The sequence below is a fragment of the Anabas testudineus genome, chromosome 9 (assembly GCF_900324465.2).
Source record: "Anabas testudineus chromosome 9, fAnaTes1.2, whole genome shotgun sequence".
Lineage (NCBI taxonomy): Eukaryota > Metazoa > Chordata > Actinopteri > Anabantiformes > Anabantidae > Anabas > Anabas testudineus.
The window spans coordinates 9,335,190-9,355,035 of record NC_046618.1 but is presented as its reverse complement, the minus strand read 5'-3'; the positions used below and the strand labels follow the sequence as shown (position 1 = coordinate 9,355,035).

At 40.5% G+C, this 19,846-nt stretch overlaps 2 protein-coding genes across 2 annotated transcripts in view; one reads left to right on the top strand and one right to left on the bottom strand.

The window, feature by feature from the left end:
- Positions 1–13,111, bottom strand: part of adgrv1 (adhesion G protein-coupled receptor V1) — a 97,437-nt gene extending 84,326 nt beyond the window's left edge. Inside the window, exons 1-2 of the mRNA XM_026343554.1 lie at positions 12,775–13,111; positions 312–499 (exon numbers count right to left, since the gene is read on the bottom strand). Of these exons, the coding sequence (XP_026199339.1) occupies positions 312–499; positions 12,775–12,817 (231 nt within the window). The 5' untranslated portion in view covers positions 12,818–13,111. The remainder of the gene's footprint in view (positions 1–311; positions 500–12,774) is intronic.
- A 741-nt stretch (positions 13,112–13,852) lies between these two features.
- Positions 13,853–19,755, top strand: lysmd3 (LysM, putative peptidoglycan-binding, domain containing 3). The gene is made up of 3 exons (XM_026343594.1): positions 13,853–13,991; positions 15,300–15,573; positions 18,113–19,755. Exons 2-3 carry the CDS (start codon positions 15,307–15,309, stop codon positions 18,821–18,823), a joined length of 978 nt encoding a protein of 325 aa, XP_026199379.1. The 5' UTR covers positions 13,853–13,991; positions 15,300–15,306; the 3' UTR covers positions 18,824–19,755.
- The last annotated feature ends 91 nt before the right edge of the window (positions 19,756–19,846 follow it).

Below are 19,846 nucleotides of genomic sequence, written 5' to 3'. Positions count from 1 at the left end.
GACCAGCTCGCCTTTCCAAACACCAACTGTGAGCAGCTGACACAAGGCCCCATGTGGAGGACATAAAACCAACCACTTATTCTGCAATTTCTGGAACAATTTCTGCAAACACTCTGGGTCTTTGATGCCACCAGCACTGTTTGCTAGATGTCGCTGCACAAGTGATAGACTTTCAACAGAGTTGAGGTTCTTCTTCACATTACACGTTGTATCAGAGCTATTACAATAGCTGTGGTGGGTATCTCTTTTTGCATATAGATAAATTAGAATAGGTGATGTGACAGGTTAATGAGTCATTGATAAGAACCTACCATAATTACACCTGTCACATTGACTGGGTCTCCCTCTCTCCCCACGACCAGACGGACCACAGTTGTGCTGGTCTCATTGACGGTAAAATTAGTCTCCCCCTGGAATTGCAGTGTGGCTGACAAAGATGTGGTGCCAGGGATGGACAGAGCCAGAATCAACCCAGCTAGTAGAAGGACAGAGACCATTCCTGAAGGGACAGAGAGGGACACATATAGAGACAATATTAAAAAAATGTAGCTAGGGAAGCTAGATATAATGCATAATGAAATTTACATACATTTGTGTATTCAGCGCAAACATAAGTAGCTTCCATTTTGTGTTCCAGAGATCTATCTGTTAGAGCAACATTATGTGATGCTGCTCATAAATGCAAATATATATATATGTATTTATTTATGATTACAACAACTGTTGTGAAGTAAAGCAGTACTCTAATTATCTATTCTGCTTTCCTGGATCCTGCAATCTTTCTCTCTTCTGCTCCTCTCTGCCCTCTTTTTTGGCTCCTCAAGTCTTGTCTACCAATCTCTGATTTCCTTCTCTTTCTTCTTCTCTCCTCCTCAGTTCTCTCACCCAGAATAATCCTAAAACTGTATAAAGCCACTCAGACAGTTGTCATGGTTAACACAACAAAACAACACAGCATGACAAGTGGGGTGGGGCAAGCTAAAAGCTGTGACCACTCTGTCCTGTCTTTTCCCTCCCTGATGCCTTTTACCCATCCCATTCATAATCTGAACCACACAGTTTTGCCAACAGTATGAACACGTAAAGCCTTTGCTCTTAATTACAAGGTTTAAAAAAGAACATCAGTAGCTAGGACGAATGAAGTCATGTTTGATTTCTTTTTTTCATACACAGACATCATTTAGGAAAGTTGGACATTGAAAATATTCCATTTTTCATTTGTTCCATTACTGTTAAATCAATCTGAGTTATTCTCAGTATTGGCAAGTGTTTAAATAGCAACCATCGATCAATCTGTTTGTCAGCTTAGAGAGGAGAATCAGACACTGTATCACCATTAGGCATGGTTGTTGATAGATACAGTCGGAATCAACTGATGCAGATGTTAAAGTTTTATGTGACAGAAAGAGGGCATCGTGTTTGAAAGATTGTTTAATGAGGTTCGTGTCAAGGGGCATGTGTGTGTGTGTGTGTGTGTCACACAAATGCCAGCAGTGGAGATATTGCTGGGAAATCCATCAAAAAGGATTTAGAGCTAGTGGGTAGCACGGCTGGACCGTGGGGAACTCTGGGGGAACAGCGGGTGAAACCAAAGGGGGAGAGAGGTGAGTTTGTAGCTGGACAAAGAGGGGCCAGGGTTGAATAAATCCTGTTATTAGCCCTGCTCTCTCCTGGGTTTGGGAACTTCCTGAATCACTCACTGAGGGCTTGAGAGAAAATCTATGAGCCTGCTTTCTTGCACCATCTCACTGTAACTCACTTACACAGTATTAGTTTACCAAAAGACATAACCCATAGAACTAGTTAACATTTGCAGTATTAATGGTGCACCGGAGTGTGTGTGCAATTTAAAAGCATCTGGGCACCTGTTAATAAATATTCACTTGCCCTTCTTACTGAGTTACCTAGGGCACCCAATGTCTGTTATGGTCAATGCACTGCATCATTGATATCTTGCACACTATGATAAAATCAAATTTATATCAAATAGAACAGTATATTTTTTTAAGTCTGTCCAAGGCCTAACCTCTCACACACAAATGTTTCTGTAAATCTTTGTGTCTCAAAACCTCACTGCCAAATTTACAAATCACTGCTTAACACCACTTAAACCACAAACTTTTAAAAGGATGGCAGCAAGCAAGCAACCCTTTGACTTCCTAACACCCATATTCAAAACAGAGGGGTGGTCGCTTTCACATCCACTGACTCAGATACTGCATTTCGTTCAAAGGGTCAAATACAAAGCAGATGCTGTGTGGATGGCACAGGTCTGTTTTACAAGTGGCAGGGAAGTTTTTGTATTTGCTTCTTATGATGTGCCAACCCTGACCCCAGGGGTCATAGGGTGACCAATGATCTGTGACAGCAGAAGGCAGCATGGCGTGCTTGGCACAGACCACTGACATTGATAAGGCTGGGAGTCAGAGTCCATGTAGAGAGATGCACAGAGACACAGTAGCATACGTGTAGACACACACACATGTTTGCATAGATGGATGTTTTTGGCAGATCTGCTTCTATGAGAACATGCATCCAAAATGCAATGGCTCAGATAGACAGCTCGGTGACAGGCCAGGGCACTGGAGAGCTCTGAAATACATGAAAACACACTGTCCATCACAAATATCCTCGGCCAAAACAACATAAAATGAAAGCTTCTGGGACCTGGCACTCCCACAAGCCACAGACATCACCACAACTAAAAACACTTCACATTCTGAACATCCAAAATTGCTTTTATTGACTTATTCTGCGTCTCTGACCTCAGTCAACTGACTTTCTTCAATATTGCATTACTTTCTTTCCTGGAACACACACAGTGTCCAAAAAATTACTTACTACCCACTGTATAGTGTTGGCTAAATAATGTAAATACTGTGTGATGCACATCATTATAGTTCACAACAGAACAACAATAGACTGTGAGGTTCTCTTTGACATGGAACAATCCTGAATCATCTTTCACAAAGAATTAGGAATAAGATCCTACAGTAAAAGTAATTATTGCATTATGTCTTGACCTTCTGTTATCACCATCACTATTTTTGTCCAGAACATAAAACGTCCAGCTAATGTTGTCTGCTTTTCAATATACAGTCGTTGACATTTATGGTCCTCTTGCACAAGCAGGCAAGCTTGCTTGCCAGGAAAGTTTCCTAGTGGAGTGCACTGGGCTACAACCGGAGGAAATTTAAGTCTACTTGTTTCTCAAACTAAGCGCATATCAAAGCAAGAGGGAAAAATTAGAGAACAATGCTACATGCTCATGCAAATTTACAGACATGCAAACACATACTATATGTAGATTTTCTCGTTGTATCCACTTAAAATCACTCACTCCTTTCTATCTTTCCGTCCATATGTGTCCCATCTTAACACTTCTTTCTTCTTTGAGACAAACTCCTTTTATCTTATTGGGGCGACGTGTAGCTCAGTTGGTAGAGCAGTCGTCTATAAACCCCAGTAGTCCGACTCTCGGTTCCTCCTGGCTACATGTCGAGGTGTCTTTGGACAAGACACTGACATCCTACAGTAGTGGCATTTTCTCTGCAGTGAATCCTGCAATGTCACGCTTACTACAATCCTCTGACCTGAGCTACTGCAGCTGTCCAAACAACAATTTCAAATAAAATATGTCATCATTATTTGTATCTCTGTTACAGACAACTCACCACGAGACCAGTCTTTTTAGCAGGCTCAAAAGTGATGAGCATGAAGGTCCAACAGTCATGGCCAGTGATGCCTTGACCCTGTAACCTGTCAGCCCTCCTTAAAGCAGCCTACCAGTGTTAAGATACTGGTTCACAAAAGATGTTACATCCCATCCTTTCCAGAGACATCACATACACGCGCGTACACACACTCACTGATCTATTGGATATCCCTGTCAGAGGTGCTGAGGTGTCTGGTTGCAGGGCTGCTCCTGAGGTCAGTGACATTGATGCCTCTAGGGTTTCTCTTGACAGTGGACTCTGTGTCGTAATTTTTAGCATCAATTATTCACTGCAGGCTCAAGACTTTGCAGGCACAGGATTGTAGTAAGCGTGACACTGCAGGATTCAGTGTAGAGAAAATGCCATGTGCCAGCTGCAGTGTGTTGGGTGACTGGGTTGTTGACATAAGTCTTACAGACTGTCAAGTATCAGACTCTATAATCATAACCAAGGACCTCTGCCTTTCCTCTTATTATTTCACTAGGAATACTCAGTATTGGAAGCTGTAAAAGAGGAAATATAGTTTTACTTCCTTTTTGGTAAAGGGTGTGTGGGATAATAATCCGTAGAGTTTTAATCATGGGCTTTCCCTTGCGGCATCCCTGCCCTGAGGCTTCCCTGCTTCTGAGACGCCCTTGGTGAAGTGCATGTGGTTAAATCTGGCAGTTAGTCGCATGCGTATGTGCATATCCACACAGAAAGTGATCTCCAGTAGTCTGACACTGGGAGGCCTGCAGTGGGATCTCATTCATCAATGTTACAGCTCTGGTTGGTGATCTGGAGACAGTCTGGCCACAAAAAGAAACTGCTCTGTCATTAACATCAACTAATATAACAGAGGTCCTAGAATGTTTGTGTCTCCTCGGTAGAAATTAAACCGAAAAACCTACAGAGCAAACAGACATATGACTGATACAGACAGAGATAAACACATAAGTCAACAGCAAAACACAGAGAGCTACATGGTACAGTAGGCATATATAAAAACAGTAATAGTAAGTGTCCTGGAAGTGGAATAGAAGTGCCCTGAGGTTGGATGACTGGGTGTTTAGTCAGAGGTGAGATTGAATATGAAAAATGTGAGAATAGTTTAATATGGGTTTGATCAAACAATCTTGCAAGGAAAATAACAATTTCAATCAAATTCTGTTAATAATATGTCTCTTTTCACAGAAAGGCTGCTATATTACTTCAGTTTGTATTTATAAGACTCAAGCTATGTGCTTGGCTCCAAATCATGTTGCCTCCTCTGCTCTGTTTATTGGACTGTTTTCTGTTTGAGCTGCACTCCATGCTAAGCGATGCCACCAGTTCAATGTGTGTCGGGCCCTGCCTCAGAAACCACCCACCGTCCATTCTCAGCCCGGCGTGGCCGCGGCTGCCATGCCCGGTCAACTCACAAGCCCATAATTGCACTTCACATGTAGTTTCTGCCTCTGGTATTTTTAGATCAGTGAATGTTCTCGCCATACAGAGACATTGGGGAGAAGAAATTAAGAAACTTAATAAGCAAGTAGAGCTAAAACATACATCATTAAATCTGTCAGAAGCTCTGTGTTGCTAACTGGGCTTGTTTTGCAGAGCTCTACCCAAAAAACAGAACTCTATTTATTTTGAGGAAAAACACAGAAAACCTACCATTAGTCCAACAAGAAGGACATAGAAAGATTTTGGTCAAATTAGGATAACAGTGTTTTGAACTGCGGCCAAATTATACCATTCCACATAAAGGGGATTAGAAAACACTTGAATGAATAACTCTCCAAAGAACAAAAATGCATGAGGTCAGCCTTCCAGCTATTGTCAGACAATACTTTCCAAACCAGGCACTTCTCCTTCAGGGGCAAGAGGCTGCCAATCAAGTGTGCATTTTACTGTGGAAAAGGAATCAGCGAAAGGGAGCGTTTTTCTGAGGTATTGTCCACATGGCCTGGGTCGGCTGCTCTTAAGCTGAGCCAATGGCATCTCGCATCCCTAACTAAAAACAAGAGTTTTTTTTTTCTTCTTCTTAGGAAACAGTGGTAAGAAAGCGATACAGAAAAAGGAAACAGTTTGAACTGAGTAGGAAATAGTGTTAGTAATTTAGACCGTTTTCTAGTTTGGACATTGGCTGACCGATTAGCCTGTATGACACAGCGATGAAGGCAGACAGAAAAGTACTTTCAAGGGATTAAACGAGATTGTGCTCTCCACAGCCTTGAAGACCAAAGGGCTAAATTAGAAAGGGTATTACTTCATTGCATGTAACTAGTTGGGCCTGGATGAAATGCTAATTGCATATCAAAAGAGTTCCCAAAACAGCAAGGCAACCCAGAACGGGGGTGTATTTTCACTGGAGACGAAGCGGGACTTTACGATTCACTGACCAGCACACAATTTTAAAGAGTAGGCTTTTGTTCACTCATGCTCCTTTTTGTGTTTTGTGTGCATTTCTAACATTGCCACAGTTCTCTATTCTTTTGTTTCTCCCACTTTTTGGCATGCCAACCTCCTCTCCAACAGAATCAAAACCATCCTATTCAGACTCCCTCCCTTTTTCTCAGCTCTACTCTATCACTCCTAAAGAAGAACGCTCACAGTGCACACATCCTCAGTACAGTAGGTGTGGGAGAGCCCCTTTTTCATGCTTTTACAAAGCTGGAAGACTAAGGGCCAGATGGCTGGGTTGAGAAGGAAGTAAATGTGGTCAAGAGATCCTGAAAATCACAGAGGAAAATTAGGAAAACTCTTTTTTATTAATCAAATGTGTTTAACTGGGTAAAGACCTCACATGTGGGCGCACATTTTCCGTGTGGCAGACACAGATATATGTCAGCACTGTCAAACATGAACGCACAATTCAAATCAAATTCTTCAAAACATTTCTTGTTTCACACAAAAATACTATGTGAGGTTTTTATTTATTACCAGTCATCCCAATGTTTTACTCACAAAGCTACAGCCTCTAATGACAGGCATCTAGAGAAAGTGAATGAATACATCTCTTTACAAGAGTAAACATGCCCCACCACATCTCAGCCACGCTTGGATTAACCCACCACCCCCACTCAAGGAATTCCTCTCCCATGACCAACTACAGTACAATGAGGAAAGTGAGAGATAAACTGAGAAAGACAAGAAAAGAAAAAGAGAGGGGCTAGTGCAAGGGAGTGAGCAGGGGAGGTGAAGATGAGTATGTGTGAATGAAATACACACTAATATTTCATTGGATCTCCTTTAGCTTTGAACATGGCACACATTCGCAGTGACTTCTGCAATGTCACAGCATTCATTCCCGTCCACACTTGCATTATTTTTCTCCAAGATCTTGTATTGATGATGGGAGAGTCAGACTGCTACGCAAAGTCTTCTCCACCACATCCCAAAGATTCTCAATGGGGTTAAGGTCTGGACTCTGTGATGGCCAATCCATGTGTGAAAATGATGTGTCATGCTTCCTAAACCACGCTTTCAAAATTTGATCCCAATGAATCCTAACATTGTCATCTTGGAATATATCCGTGCCATCAGGGAAGAAAAAAGTCCACAGCAACCGCAACTGCGGCTTGTACCATTCAGAAACACGGTATGATGGGTCCATCATTCATTCACCTCTCTTCTTACACTGATGCGCCTATCACTCTGGACAGGGGAAATCTGGACTCATTAGACCACATGACCTTATTCCATTGCTCCATCTTTATGCTCCCCAGCAAATTAGTAAATTGAAGCCTTTTTTCCAATTAAATTTATTTGGGACAGGAAGTGTACAATTTCACATGAACAATACCAAAGACATTATACACAAACACACACTGAGGGGTGGCACATAAATAAGGTTGAAGGGTAATGGAGATAACTATGGACTACTTGCTAAGGTATATTAACAGGTTTCATTCTCTCTCTCTCAAACACACACACACACACACACAAAGAGGAGGCAGTGAAAGGCAAATGCAGTACCAAAAGAAAGAAAAGAAAACATGCTCTTGAAACATAATTCAATTTGTACAGTCTACCCAAGCTAATGTGAAGCAGAGGAAGCAGCCTTCCCAAATGTTACTTTACTTTTCTCTATGTTTTGACATCTGAGAAATGGATCTTGTTCTGTGTGCTTCCTGCACTGACTTTCCATGCAGTTTGCAAGCTGATATGACACAAAGCAACATTACTTTTAACTGACAATAGTTACTGCAGTTAGATCTAGCAGAGGAACTGGTCATGCATTATACGCAGCGCAGTGGTCAGAAAAAGGCTCTGAGGTTGACCCACTAGTGGCCACCACCTTTTCAAACATCACAAGAGGTCAGAGTTCACGTTTAAAACTCAAATGGAGATGCTGGGGAGATGTAGGAGGTCCTCTCGCTGTCTCTAGGGAGCACTAGTATAACAATATGCACATATGTATGTGTTCATTTGTGTGTGTATGTTATAGGAGTTGACAGAAAAGTCATGGGTGAGGGTTCAATGCTACTATGTAGTTAATGCACCAAACCCCAAGGATCCTCTCACAATAAACACAGCATTTTAGAATTTTATGGTTTTCTACATTAGTTTCTCATAAAATATGATCTGATCTTCATCTAAGTCAAGAGTATTACCAAATATAATGTGCCTAAAATAATAATACACAAAAAATTTAGATATTTTATGTCTTTATTGAGAAAAAACATAAAAACGTCATAGTGCTAATGGAAAAAGTATGTGAAACTTTTTCAGTTTGCTCCACACAAGAAGAATACACGTGAGGCATGCCCCTCCAAAAGGAACTTTAAGAGGATCTGTGATCAGGAATTGTTGATTTACACAAAGCTGGAAAGGGTTACACAGTGATTTCAAAGACTTTAGAAACTCACCGGTCTACAGTTAGACAAACAATCTACAAATGGAGACACTTTGGGACTGTGGCTACTCTACCAAGAAGAAGGTGACCACTCAAAATGACTCCAAGAGCACAACAAACACTGATCAATGAGGTAAATAAGCAACCTCGAGTGACAGCCAAAGATTTGAAGGTATCATAACTGGCTCTGTGTTTATGACTCTACAGTAGGTAAAACATTGAACAAGCTGGGTGTCTATGGTAGGACAACACGAAGGAAGCTGCTGCTTACTAAAAAGAACATTGCTGCAAGGCTGACTTTTGCCAAAGAGCACAATGACACCCCACATTGGCAAAATGTTTTGTGGACTGATGAACCAGTTACTAATTTCAAGGGTTCACATACTTTATCAACTATCACTATGAGGTTTTTAAGGTTGTTCTTGTTCATGAAAGATCTGAATTTTTTTTTTGTGTTATTATTTTAGGAACATACATTTGTTAATACTCTCGACTTACATGAAGATCAGATCACATTTTATGACAAATTAATGCAGAAAACCGGTTACGGTTGGTCAAGTCCACTAAAAAGACCTCAGGATTGTTGGCTATTCCTGACAACCCACCACTTTCCTCTCCCCCTGCTCCAAACGCAACAACTACTAAAATATGATACTGTCTCCTGCTACCGTCAAATTAAGTATAAACCTCCTAGAGAGCATTGTAAGAGATGTATTTATGACTTAAATTTGTCCATTCACTAAATCTAAAACCAACTTCATTAGGGTTTCCAGACAGGGTGGCATCAGTCGTAATATCTCCTGTCTAGGTAAGTAAATAAACTAGCATTTCTCTCTTAGTTTCTCTTGTTTGTCAGTGGTCATCAGAGTGAATGTTCATGCTCAAAGAAATTAGCTATTATATATCCGATTTGAACGTCTGATCTAAAATCTGATTATTTCCAAAGACAGTGGTTTAGATCATATATTTTATTTTCTTTTTTGACCTTATAGCATGCTCCTGGTCTTGTCAATGTCTCCTTGAGGAGTTGAGCACCTTAGTTATACTGTCTGCCTAAAACAGTGCCTTTATTCCTCACACTGGCAAAATACCACATAATAACGAGGCAATACACTGAAATAACACCAAACACTGAATAAGTTGGCTTCAAGCCAAGTTCTGTTTTATGATTATATCTTAGAAAATTAATAGAAACCAGTTACTGTGTATTGCTTTATGAAACCCAATCCAAAACAAATCAAACTCTATGTGCTTGTATAAAGATAGTTCCATGTCCCAGTTTACCTCATTTTACCAAATGTTTAAATTATTATTCTTTATTATATTTATATGTAAAGCATTTTGTGTATTTAAAAGGTTTCCACATCTCAGCTGTGCATTAACAAATGAACAGCTAAGAATGTACCGCTTCAAATAAGTAAACGTCTTAAATATTTGGTTTGAAGTTTATAAAATGTTAACATATATAATTCAAAACTTAAATAAGGATTCAGGGATTCCAGACTGCTCCCAACGTTGTGCCAGAGTGTCAATTAGGATACACCTGGATTGTTTTGCAGCAAAGGATTGTGTTACGAACAGGGACTGACGGGACGAACGAGTAAGAACAAAAAAGATATATTTATTAACAAAAAGGTCAGTGGACACAGGGAACTAACAAACATGAACAAAGTATCAAATGAAAGAGACCCGAACACACGGTGCTACAAAGTACAAACAAAACCTTGACAAACCTACAAAAGAACCAACTAATAAATCACCAGACAAAACTACCAACGACAACTCACTAATAGAAATACAAAGTAACAAACGAAAAGAAGAACAAAACAGACAAAGCTAACAGGACAAAGTACCAACTAAAAAACGTTGCTTAAATACAGACCAAACATTTCAAACATACTAACAGAAATAGACTGGTGCCTCACGGACAAACAAACAAACTCTTCCAACTAACAAACTAAACAGAGGTTCCGGACAGACAAACGAACTGAGCGGAGGATGATATGGAGCGAACAAACAAAACGAACTAACCAGAGAACTGCGATGAACAGCAACAAATGTCAACAAACCAGCACCCAACTGAGGACTGAGGGGTGCTTTTAAAATGGAGGGATGACCAGGTGAACCGAGTCTGTAATTAGTCCAGGGAGTACAGTGAAAAGTGGAGGAAGTCCATATATGGGTGTGTGGCAGGAGGGTGAGACAGAACAAAAACAAAACAGAACAACCCGACAGGGGCAGAGGGGGGAATCGTAACAGATTGTGAATTCCTCTGATTTATGGTCCTTTTAAAGGAATCGTAATACAAGAGATAAGTGCGAAAGGGACAACATTTTATCTTCTCAAGGTTTGGAAATGAAAACCGGATCATAACTAAGGCATCTTATAGTTTGCTTATAATAAATCAGATATACTGTAAAAAACAACAACAACAAGAAAAATGTTTACCTTGGACTTTGTCTTCAAGTGATTATTAAAGAGCATATGGTAAGATGCAGAAAACAACCTAATAACTTGTGTTTCAATCTAACACATTTGTCTAGGAAGTAATATAGAACGACCTTGGATCACAAAAAGCACAGAGTAGATTTCCAGCCTACACATCCTTCATTCATCCTTCACCACTCTTGCTCCCAACTTTGATTCATGATGGACAACGGGGCAAATGGGCACCTTTACAGAGAAGTGATGTGTATGTAGACCTGTGCCCTCATCTGTTTTGCTCTATCCCCACACACTGAGAATGTAGTCCAGAAAACATCAATTTCATCCTGTCTTTAATGTGTAGCACATCAGCACCTCTCATCAATGAACAGCCTCTGTTTATGGCACTGTCCCCTTTTGTACTGTTCAGCCATTAGGGGATTGAGACAGAAGGGGAGAGAGGCAGGCAGTAAAACTGTTTCCGCCCAGTGAATCACATTCAGACCCTCACACAGGCGACTGGGGGCTGACCCCTGCCAGGCGATGACATAAACACTGACAAACAAAGAACCTGAGCTCTGAGCAAGTGAGGATCTTGATGATACAAATTTACAATGATTAGCTTGACTGTGATATGTAGGTTTGATAAAATAGAGGATTGGGGAAATAAAACTGTAAACATTTCATGGCAAGTTTTGCTGCTTCTTTTCAAACAAAGAAGGACGATTGTTATTCGTAGATTTCTTAGAAAGCTGATTCAACAATTTTACAATTTGATAAAATTATACATTTGAAAACAGTAGACTAGGGCTGCTGAAGAGCAGGTGTAAGTGCTGAATGGATGCAGAACAGGCTCCCTCCCTTCCTCCCCAATGAGAAAAGGGATTTAACTCTGCTGAGGAACCACAGAGGAAGCAACAAAAGAGGTTTGCAAAGGACGCACCAAGATGGCATCATGTCTAATCAATTACAGATAAGGTGGACATATTTAATTATTTAAGGAGTAAAATCCCCGCCAGATCAACTGGTGTAAATTATGGAGCCTAAACAACTGCGTAAAATGCGCAAGGAAGCATCAACACAATGAAGCTACAGGCACCGCTCTTGTATTTAACAGTAGCAGCACATGTGCGTAACTCAAAGTGTGCCAAGATTACTTATGGCCAGAGCAAGCCTATAGATTGGTCAACGGAGCCTTTATGAGAGGGTCTCTAGCACACCATGTGTGGCAGTTCCCCTTGAATTGTTGTTTTATTTCAGTGGGAGAGAGAAACCCCACACAAAGCGCAGTAATCACACTGGAGATCCTGCATGTAACCATGGAAGCGTTTGTCTCCGTCTTCAATAGGCTACCCAGCCATTCATTTACTGATCGCGCTGAATCAATATTTAGGCTTTTCAATTTTATTAGCTGCTCCAAGGGGGATTTCTGGCACAGGGCAAAAAGAAATTAGCAGCGGCCAACCACCTATAATCGTTTTCTTATAGTGTTATACAATATGTCTGCTTGAGCTGTCTGGCATAATTGATGAGGAGTATCGCTACTCATTTGTTTCTTTGATGCTCTGCACTATTAATCTACCACTGGCTAAAACGGCTGGAGTCACCAGACTCCATTACTGACTCGCTCACTGAAAAAGATGTTTTGCATTGTCTAAGAGTCGGCACAGCCATGTGTCACAAAGCAACACCGCAGCATCTCCAAGTCTTTCCAGCAAAGTTTTGCTGGATCAACACATATTCACTATTAGCCTCCCCACAATGACAGAAACACATCTGAAAAGAGACACAGGATAGACCATTACAACTTACCTGACAACTTGCTTAGCCTCTGTCCAAAAGAAATAAATATCATCTTGCTGGGGGTATCATCGAAAAGCGCTGTAGGGCTGTTTAGCTTCTGCTTGTCTCAAAGAGTAGCCAATGACTGCATCACCTCCTCAATCTGTTATTCCTCCGGCACTTCTGTCGGATCCTGACGAAAAACGCTGAAACCTGGCAGGATTGATAGAAAGCGGCTGTTTAGGTCTCCTCTCTCTACGCACAGCTCCGGGCTCCTGCAGCCATGTGAGAGCTACAGCTACTGTACACACGACAAAGTGCCCCAACAGAGAGATTAGTTTGCAGCCACTCAGGGAACTCCAGCTCGTCTCCCGGTCGCTGCCTAATGAGACAAGATGTTTTAATCCCATTTGTCTCTGAATGGTGCACAGTGTGGAAGCGGGCAGCTCCACCCCGTGCGGAGGATACACACACACACACACACACACACACACACACACACACACACAGACTCCCGAGCAGGTGCTGATCCCGCTCGGAAACCCCAACAACTAACTGTTGGTGTATAAAATGTGGAGCTTACCTGAGTAAACTCCAGTATGACAACAATTCAACTTTATAACTAACCATAAACCCAACAATTGCAGAATTTCACAAAATGACCAGGTAGGACCACTTTATTCCATTTTGAATGACATTAAGCTTAAGTATATATGTTAATATCTAAAATGAGCGTTGGGACGGACATTGTTTACCTACATATAAGTAATTAATTCAGAATATACGTAAATTATTTCAGCTAGCTTAGCTTTGTCCTACCTGCATGCACCCGGCAACGCCTCCATTACTACACACTAGCTATACTGCGTTTTTAACAAAGCAGTTAGGTTAGGTAAACTTTAAGAAAGAAGTTGATACGTAGCTGTTCTGTTAATACCGAAGGGTGAATTTAGAAAATAATAAGGTATAAATAAATAAGGTAACTTCTTAACGAGCTCTCTGGGCTCAGCAACGTTTAACTTGACCTTTGGCGCCATCTCGCGATGAAAGGAAGGTTTTATACGGAGGCGTCTGTGGCAACGTCATTACGTAAGTATGCTGTGTTGACGTGGCGTGAGCGGTAGCTGTTCAACAGTAGCTCGCAGGTAGCAAGGTAGCAAACCAAAGGCAACGAGAGAAAGAAGATCATCTTCACAAAGAATGGACAATACTCAGGACAGCTGATTGATCCCCATTGACGTTTTCAGGTAAAACCAATTGTTGACGACTTCCACCAAACGCATAATACATCAGTTGTGATCTCTGATCGATAGAAGAGCTAACTAGTTAGCACAAGCCTAGCTAGGGCAGTGGGTTCTGTGTTTTTAACGTTAGCGTTACCTAACTTAGTTAGCTAAAGTGTGGATGTATTAAATAAACGCTCACTCGATATTTCTTCTCTGTTCGTACAAGAACATCTGCAAAGTATGTTCATTTGTTCTCTACAATTACGACGTTAATCTCATTGGACAATGACACCGACTGCACTTCTTCTGTATCTGTTTAATAAACAGTAGCTAATTTAAATTGTAATTTTAGCCACAGTGACTCAAACAAGCTTACTGTGTTAACTTAAGTTAATCACATCCCTCCCCCCGAGTAATATAAAGAAACTAATCATGGTGTGTTTAAGCTTAACATCTTAGTTTGCTAGCGGCTAACGTATTTAACATGACCTCATGTTGTGAAGGAATTTGGTTTAAAGTTGTAATCTACAGTAACATCTAGCATGGAAGAGTAAGAGCTATGTAGGTAACGATAGCTGACGGGATGTCACATTAGCTGGTGATCGTCTGATGTGTAACGAAGCATAAGTGTTTAACAAACAGGGGACCTTGATATCTGCAGGGCTGAAGAACCCCTGGTTATGCTGGCCCAAGCATATTTAGCTTAACTGTGACTTGCCCTGGAGTATCAGAGGACTTTGGATTGTTTTTGCTGTGTGCTGTAATAGTACACCCTCACTTTGGATGCCGGAAGCATGTAATTAGTGTGAGTTAGTTTTAGATGCTGTCTACACCTGCACATTGTAGGGCTGATTTTCTTTGGTGTCATAAAGTTCATATACGGCAGCTTTCAATTACTGTCTACAGGGAAATGTGTAACATTACTCAAGCCAGTGGTCACATTTGGGATGACATTGGCAGCTGCAGTGGTAAAGGGTGATCATTTTTATAAACATGTCCACGTTAACATTTCCCTCATACTAGTTGAGATACTGACTGTATGGATGGCCATATTCGTATGGCCAGTTTTCTGATTCCTATTCTGTCAAGTTGCAGTAGTTCAACTTTGCTTGCGTTCCTTGCGTGAACAAACCATATGTTTTTTACCTCTTTTGTTTTAAGCCACATATCCTGCTAAATCAATATTGTTCTGACTCAAAAGAAGCTTGTAGTTGAAACCAGTTTTCCTTGATATCTTCTTTCAAGGTAAAGCAAACGCTGCTAGACAAGACAATGCTGTATAACCTCAGGGTTTCTTAATCAAGTATATTTCTGCTCTTCCCAATACAGTGAAAAAATGTCCAGTAGAAACCAGCACTATGGGTTCCAGTCAGCCACCATGGTGCAACCTGCCAATGGCGGTCATGCCTATCTGTTTGCCAACAATAGCTCTGAGAATGACCTGTCAGAGGAGGACGGGGAGAGCTATGAGCTTCGGTCACGTGGCAGAGAAAGGCTGCGTAGGAGTACCTCCAGAGAGAGGATGGACGACATTATATATCTGACCAGAGATATCCAGGAGGGTGACACACTAAACAGTATTTCCCTGCAGTACCATTGCTCAGTAAGTCTGTGCTCACACCAGTGTGTGTCGATCTTTATTTCCTTCTCTGTCTCTCGTTTTCCATTGTTTATCTTAGTGTTCAGTACTTCAGAACGCTTTTTAATCCACATCCCTCCATTACCTCCCACATCCTTAGAATGCTGACCTACTCTATGCTATCAACAACATACAGGTGTATCTCAATGAATTAGAATACCATCAAAAAGTCTATTTATTTCGATTTGAAACTTATATATTATATAAATTGATTACATACAGAGATACAGTTCGTTTCTTTCAATGTTGATGATTATGGATTACAGCTAATTAAAATCCAAAATACACTATCTCAGAATATTTGAATATTAAAAAAAAAGTTAAATGTTGTAGACTCAAGGTGTCACACTCTACTCATCTTATTAACTCAAAACCTTCTTGAGCCTTTAAATGGTCTCTGTCTGGTTCAGGAGGCTGTACAATCATGGGGAAGACAGTTGTTCAAAAGGCAGTCACTGACTTTCTCCACAAGGAGGGTAAGCCACAATAGGTCATTACTAAAGAAGCTGGCTGTTCAGAGTGCTGTATGCGAGCATATTAATGGAAAGTAGACTGGAAGGAAAGCAACAGGGACCAAGACAAGATCAAGACCACAGTGCTTCAAGAGCCACCACACACAGACTTATCCAGGCTACAACTGTCGCATTTCTTGTGTCAAGCCACTCCTGAACCAGAGACAACATCAGAGGCAAACTCGCCTCATCACAGGTTGATCGCTTCCATTCCACACTGCATAGGTGCAGTAATTTAAGCAAAAGAAACCCAGACCAAGTATTGAGTTCCTATACTGTACATGGGCATGCTTTTCAGCCAACATTTTCTATTGATCTAATTTTGGGTCTTCATAAGCTGTAGGCCATAATCATCCAAATTAAAAGAATTTGGATGATTAAGATTAAAGATCGATTACACTGATACGTGTTATTTCTAGTGGTTTTTACGTATATTTAACTAGATGTTTATTTAATATGTTGGCTTACGATTTCAAGACATCTGTACAAGATTGACTATAATTACTGGTTAATTATAGTCAACATGTTATAATAAATTAATAATAATAAATTTATTTATAGAGCACTTTTCTAAACATATGTTTCAAAGTGCTTCACAAGAGAGACAAAAAACACATGTAGCCCAACAAGATCAACTTGAGCAAGCACTAGGCAAACGGTGGAGAGGAAAAATTCCCCCAGGGGAAGAAACCTCCAGCAGAACCAGGCTCAGGTTAAACGGCCATCTGCCTCGACCGGTTGGGGTGCAGGAAACAGTAATACAAACCAAACAATAATACAAACACAATTCCCAACAACTACCGCATCAGTCCTTGGGAAGAACAGTTCCAATGTAAAGACTTTGTAATCTAATGGAGAGTCTTCCCAAGGACAGATTTGTTTTAGTTTACAGAAGATTGCAAAAGGCTCGCCGGTAGAGGTATGTTTTAAGTATGTATGTTTTAAAAGATGTTACTGAGTCAGTAACATCTTTTAAATCTCAGTAACATCCCCGAGGGAATCCGCTATTCCAGAGTAAACGGGCTCTAACTGAAAAGGCTCCGTCACCTCTAGTTGTCATTCTGACATCAGGGACATACAGAAGATTTCTACCAGAGGTCATGAGGCTTTAAAAGCTGGGATAAATAGCTGGGGGAAAGGCCATGCAGAGCTTTAAAAGTTATTAATAAAATCTTACAATCAATCCTAAAACATACTGGCAGTCAGTGTAAGGAAGCTAATACAGGAGTGATGTGATTGTATTTTCTTTTTCTAGTTAAGAGTCTTGCAGCTGAGTTCTGAACAATCTGGAGCCGATTAATAGATTTCTGGCTGAAACAGGTGAACAGACTGTTGCAATAGTCAAGGCGTGAGGAAATAAATGCATGTAAGATCACTTCAGTGTCATGAAATGAGAGAATTGAACATATTTTGGAGATATTTCTAAGATGATAAAAAAAAAAAATATGAACGAGCTTTGTGACATTATGCTCAAAGTTAAGTTTACTATCAAACCAAACACCAAGACTTTTTGAAGTGGGTTTAGAATTATTTAAGAGAGAATCTGTGCAGGGCAGAATGTGTTTGGCTATACGTTATGGACTGATAACAAATATTTCTGTTTTGTCAGAATTCAGCTGCAGGAAATTTCGAGCCATCCAGCTTTTTATCTAATTTCTATATTCATGCAAGAAACTCAGTCCCCCGTGGTCTGATATCTTAAAGGGACAGTACAGCTGAGTGTCATCAGCATAGCAATGAAAAGAAACACAGTGTTTGTCAATAATATGTCCCAAAGGAAGCATATACAAAGAGAACATGATTGGCCCCAGCACTGAACCTTGTGGGACTCCGTACTTTACAGGAGAAAAAGACGACTTGTAGTTATTAACGGTAACACAAAACGATCTGTTGGACAGGTATGAAGAGAACCAGCCCAGTGCTTTAAAGTATGTTAAACTCAAGGAAAGTAAATTGAGTTCAGTCAATTCATATTTTTTTGTTTCTCATAGGTGGCGGACATTAAGCGTGCCAACAGCCTCTTGACGGAGCAGGACTTCTTTGCCCTGCGCTCAGTTAAGATACCTGTGAGGCGTTTCAGTGTCCTCACTGAGACTCACAACACTGGACCTATCAAATCTGCCTCACCTTCAGGTGCCAGACACCCGCCTCAGATCTCACCTGTTACCTCCCTCCCTTCTGAATCCTCCACAGACTCTTCTTCTTCTACCGACAGCGTTGAAGGATTTCTCTTGGAGAAGGACAAGGACATCGAGCAACTGGTGAAATCCACAGGCCCTTCACGGAGCAGCCTGAATGAAGTTGTGTCCTCCCTAACACTACAGCAACAGCAGCCATTGCTACGAGAAGTGGAGTATAAATCAACACAGAGAAAGGACCCTTATTATGGAGCGGACTGGGGCATGAGATGGTCGACGGCTGTGGCCATCATGCTGGTTGTTGGTATTGTCACACCAGTTTTTTATCTGCTGTACTACGAGGTTCTTATGAAAACAGAGGTTAGCCATCATGGCGTTTCTACACAAGATAGCAACAAACCTCATCCACAGATCAACGACAATAATTTCCATCACAATGTTGGAAAAGACAACCAAGGGGCTGGACTAGGACGTGGTGCTGAAGATGTGGTTACTGGAAATCCCCAAAGGCCTGATGTGAACAAAGCAGGAGATGGTCAACACAAAGCGCAAGACAAAACATAGCAAGGGAGTTTCAGTGACTTAATAAAAATGGGTAGACGTTCCAATTTTTGAGTCGTTTTTATGGACTTAATATATGAATGCCATCTGCCTGACTGGGACTGTCACTTTATAGTAAACGATAATTTATATACTGTAGGTTTAAGAATAGGAATATGGGTTTGGGCACAATCATTCGCTCCATCTAGATTTCTGTGCTTTTTAACAAGTTGAAGGAAAGAAAGTGGGTCCAACTGTCTCTGCCAGATATGTGCAGGTTTCGACAGACAAATATAAGCTGAACTTCTACAAACTGATACTAAGACATTTCAGAATTGTTATAACCCGCACAGCCAGATGAATTGGTAATTTGTTTTCTTGCCTTTAGTGCTGCTGCATTTATAAAAAAGTGTCAGGAGTTCAGCAACCAAGGAACCTTTATGTGCAAAGAACCATTGGCCTCTGACTGACATCTGTGTTTTGGTTTCTAAGCAGTTTATCATCATGTATTTCCTAAGGCTGTTTGTTGGATGACAAGTATGATTGCTGCCACTATGTTTAATATAGAATTAATTTATTTCAAGACAAGTGAGCATTAGTCTTCACTTACATTATCAGTATTTGATTTTACTAGTTAAATTATGTTTCTGAAAGTTGCTTGAATTTTTCTTTCCTTTAGCTTGCCTGGAGATAACTGCATTTTCCTATTATTCAAAACCTTTTTAATAGCATGGCGAAGAAAATTGGAAATGCACAGTATTTAAATAAAAAATACTGTAAATCATGTGAAATTTTAGACTTTGTTATATAGCCCTTTTATTTTAATCACTGTAGACTTGATATTTTAAGACAGCGCATTATGTGTTGTTAACAGTATGTGCCTTTCAACCTGTGGAAAAGTGCTGCAGGCTGAAAAATAAATACATCTATTTTGAATAAATTATTGCCGCTGTGTACATAATATGGCATTTCTTATTTACATACATCCTTATGCAAAACTATCATTGCTCAACACTGTTCCCATTATATCTACAATATTTAACCAAA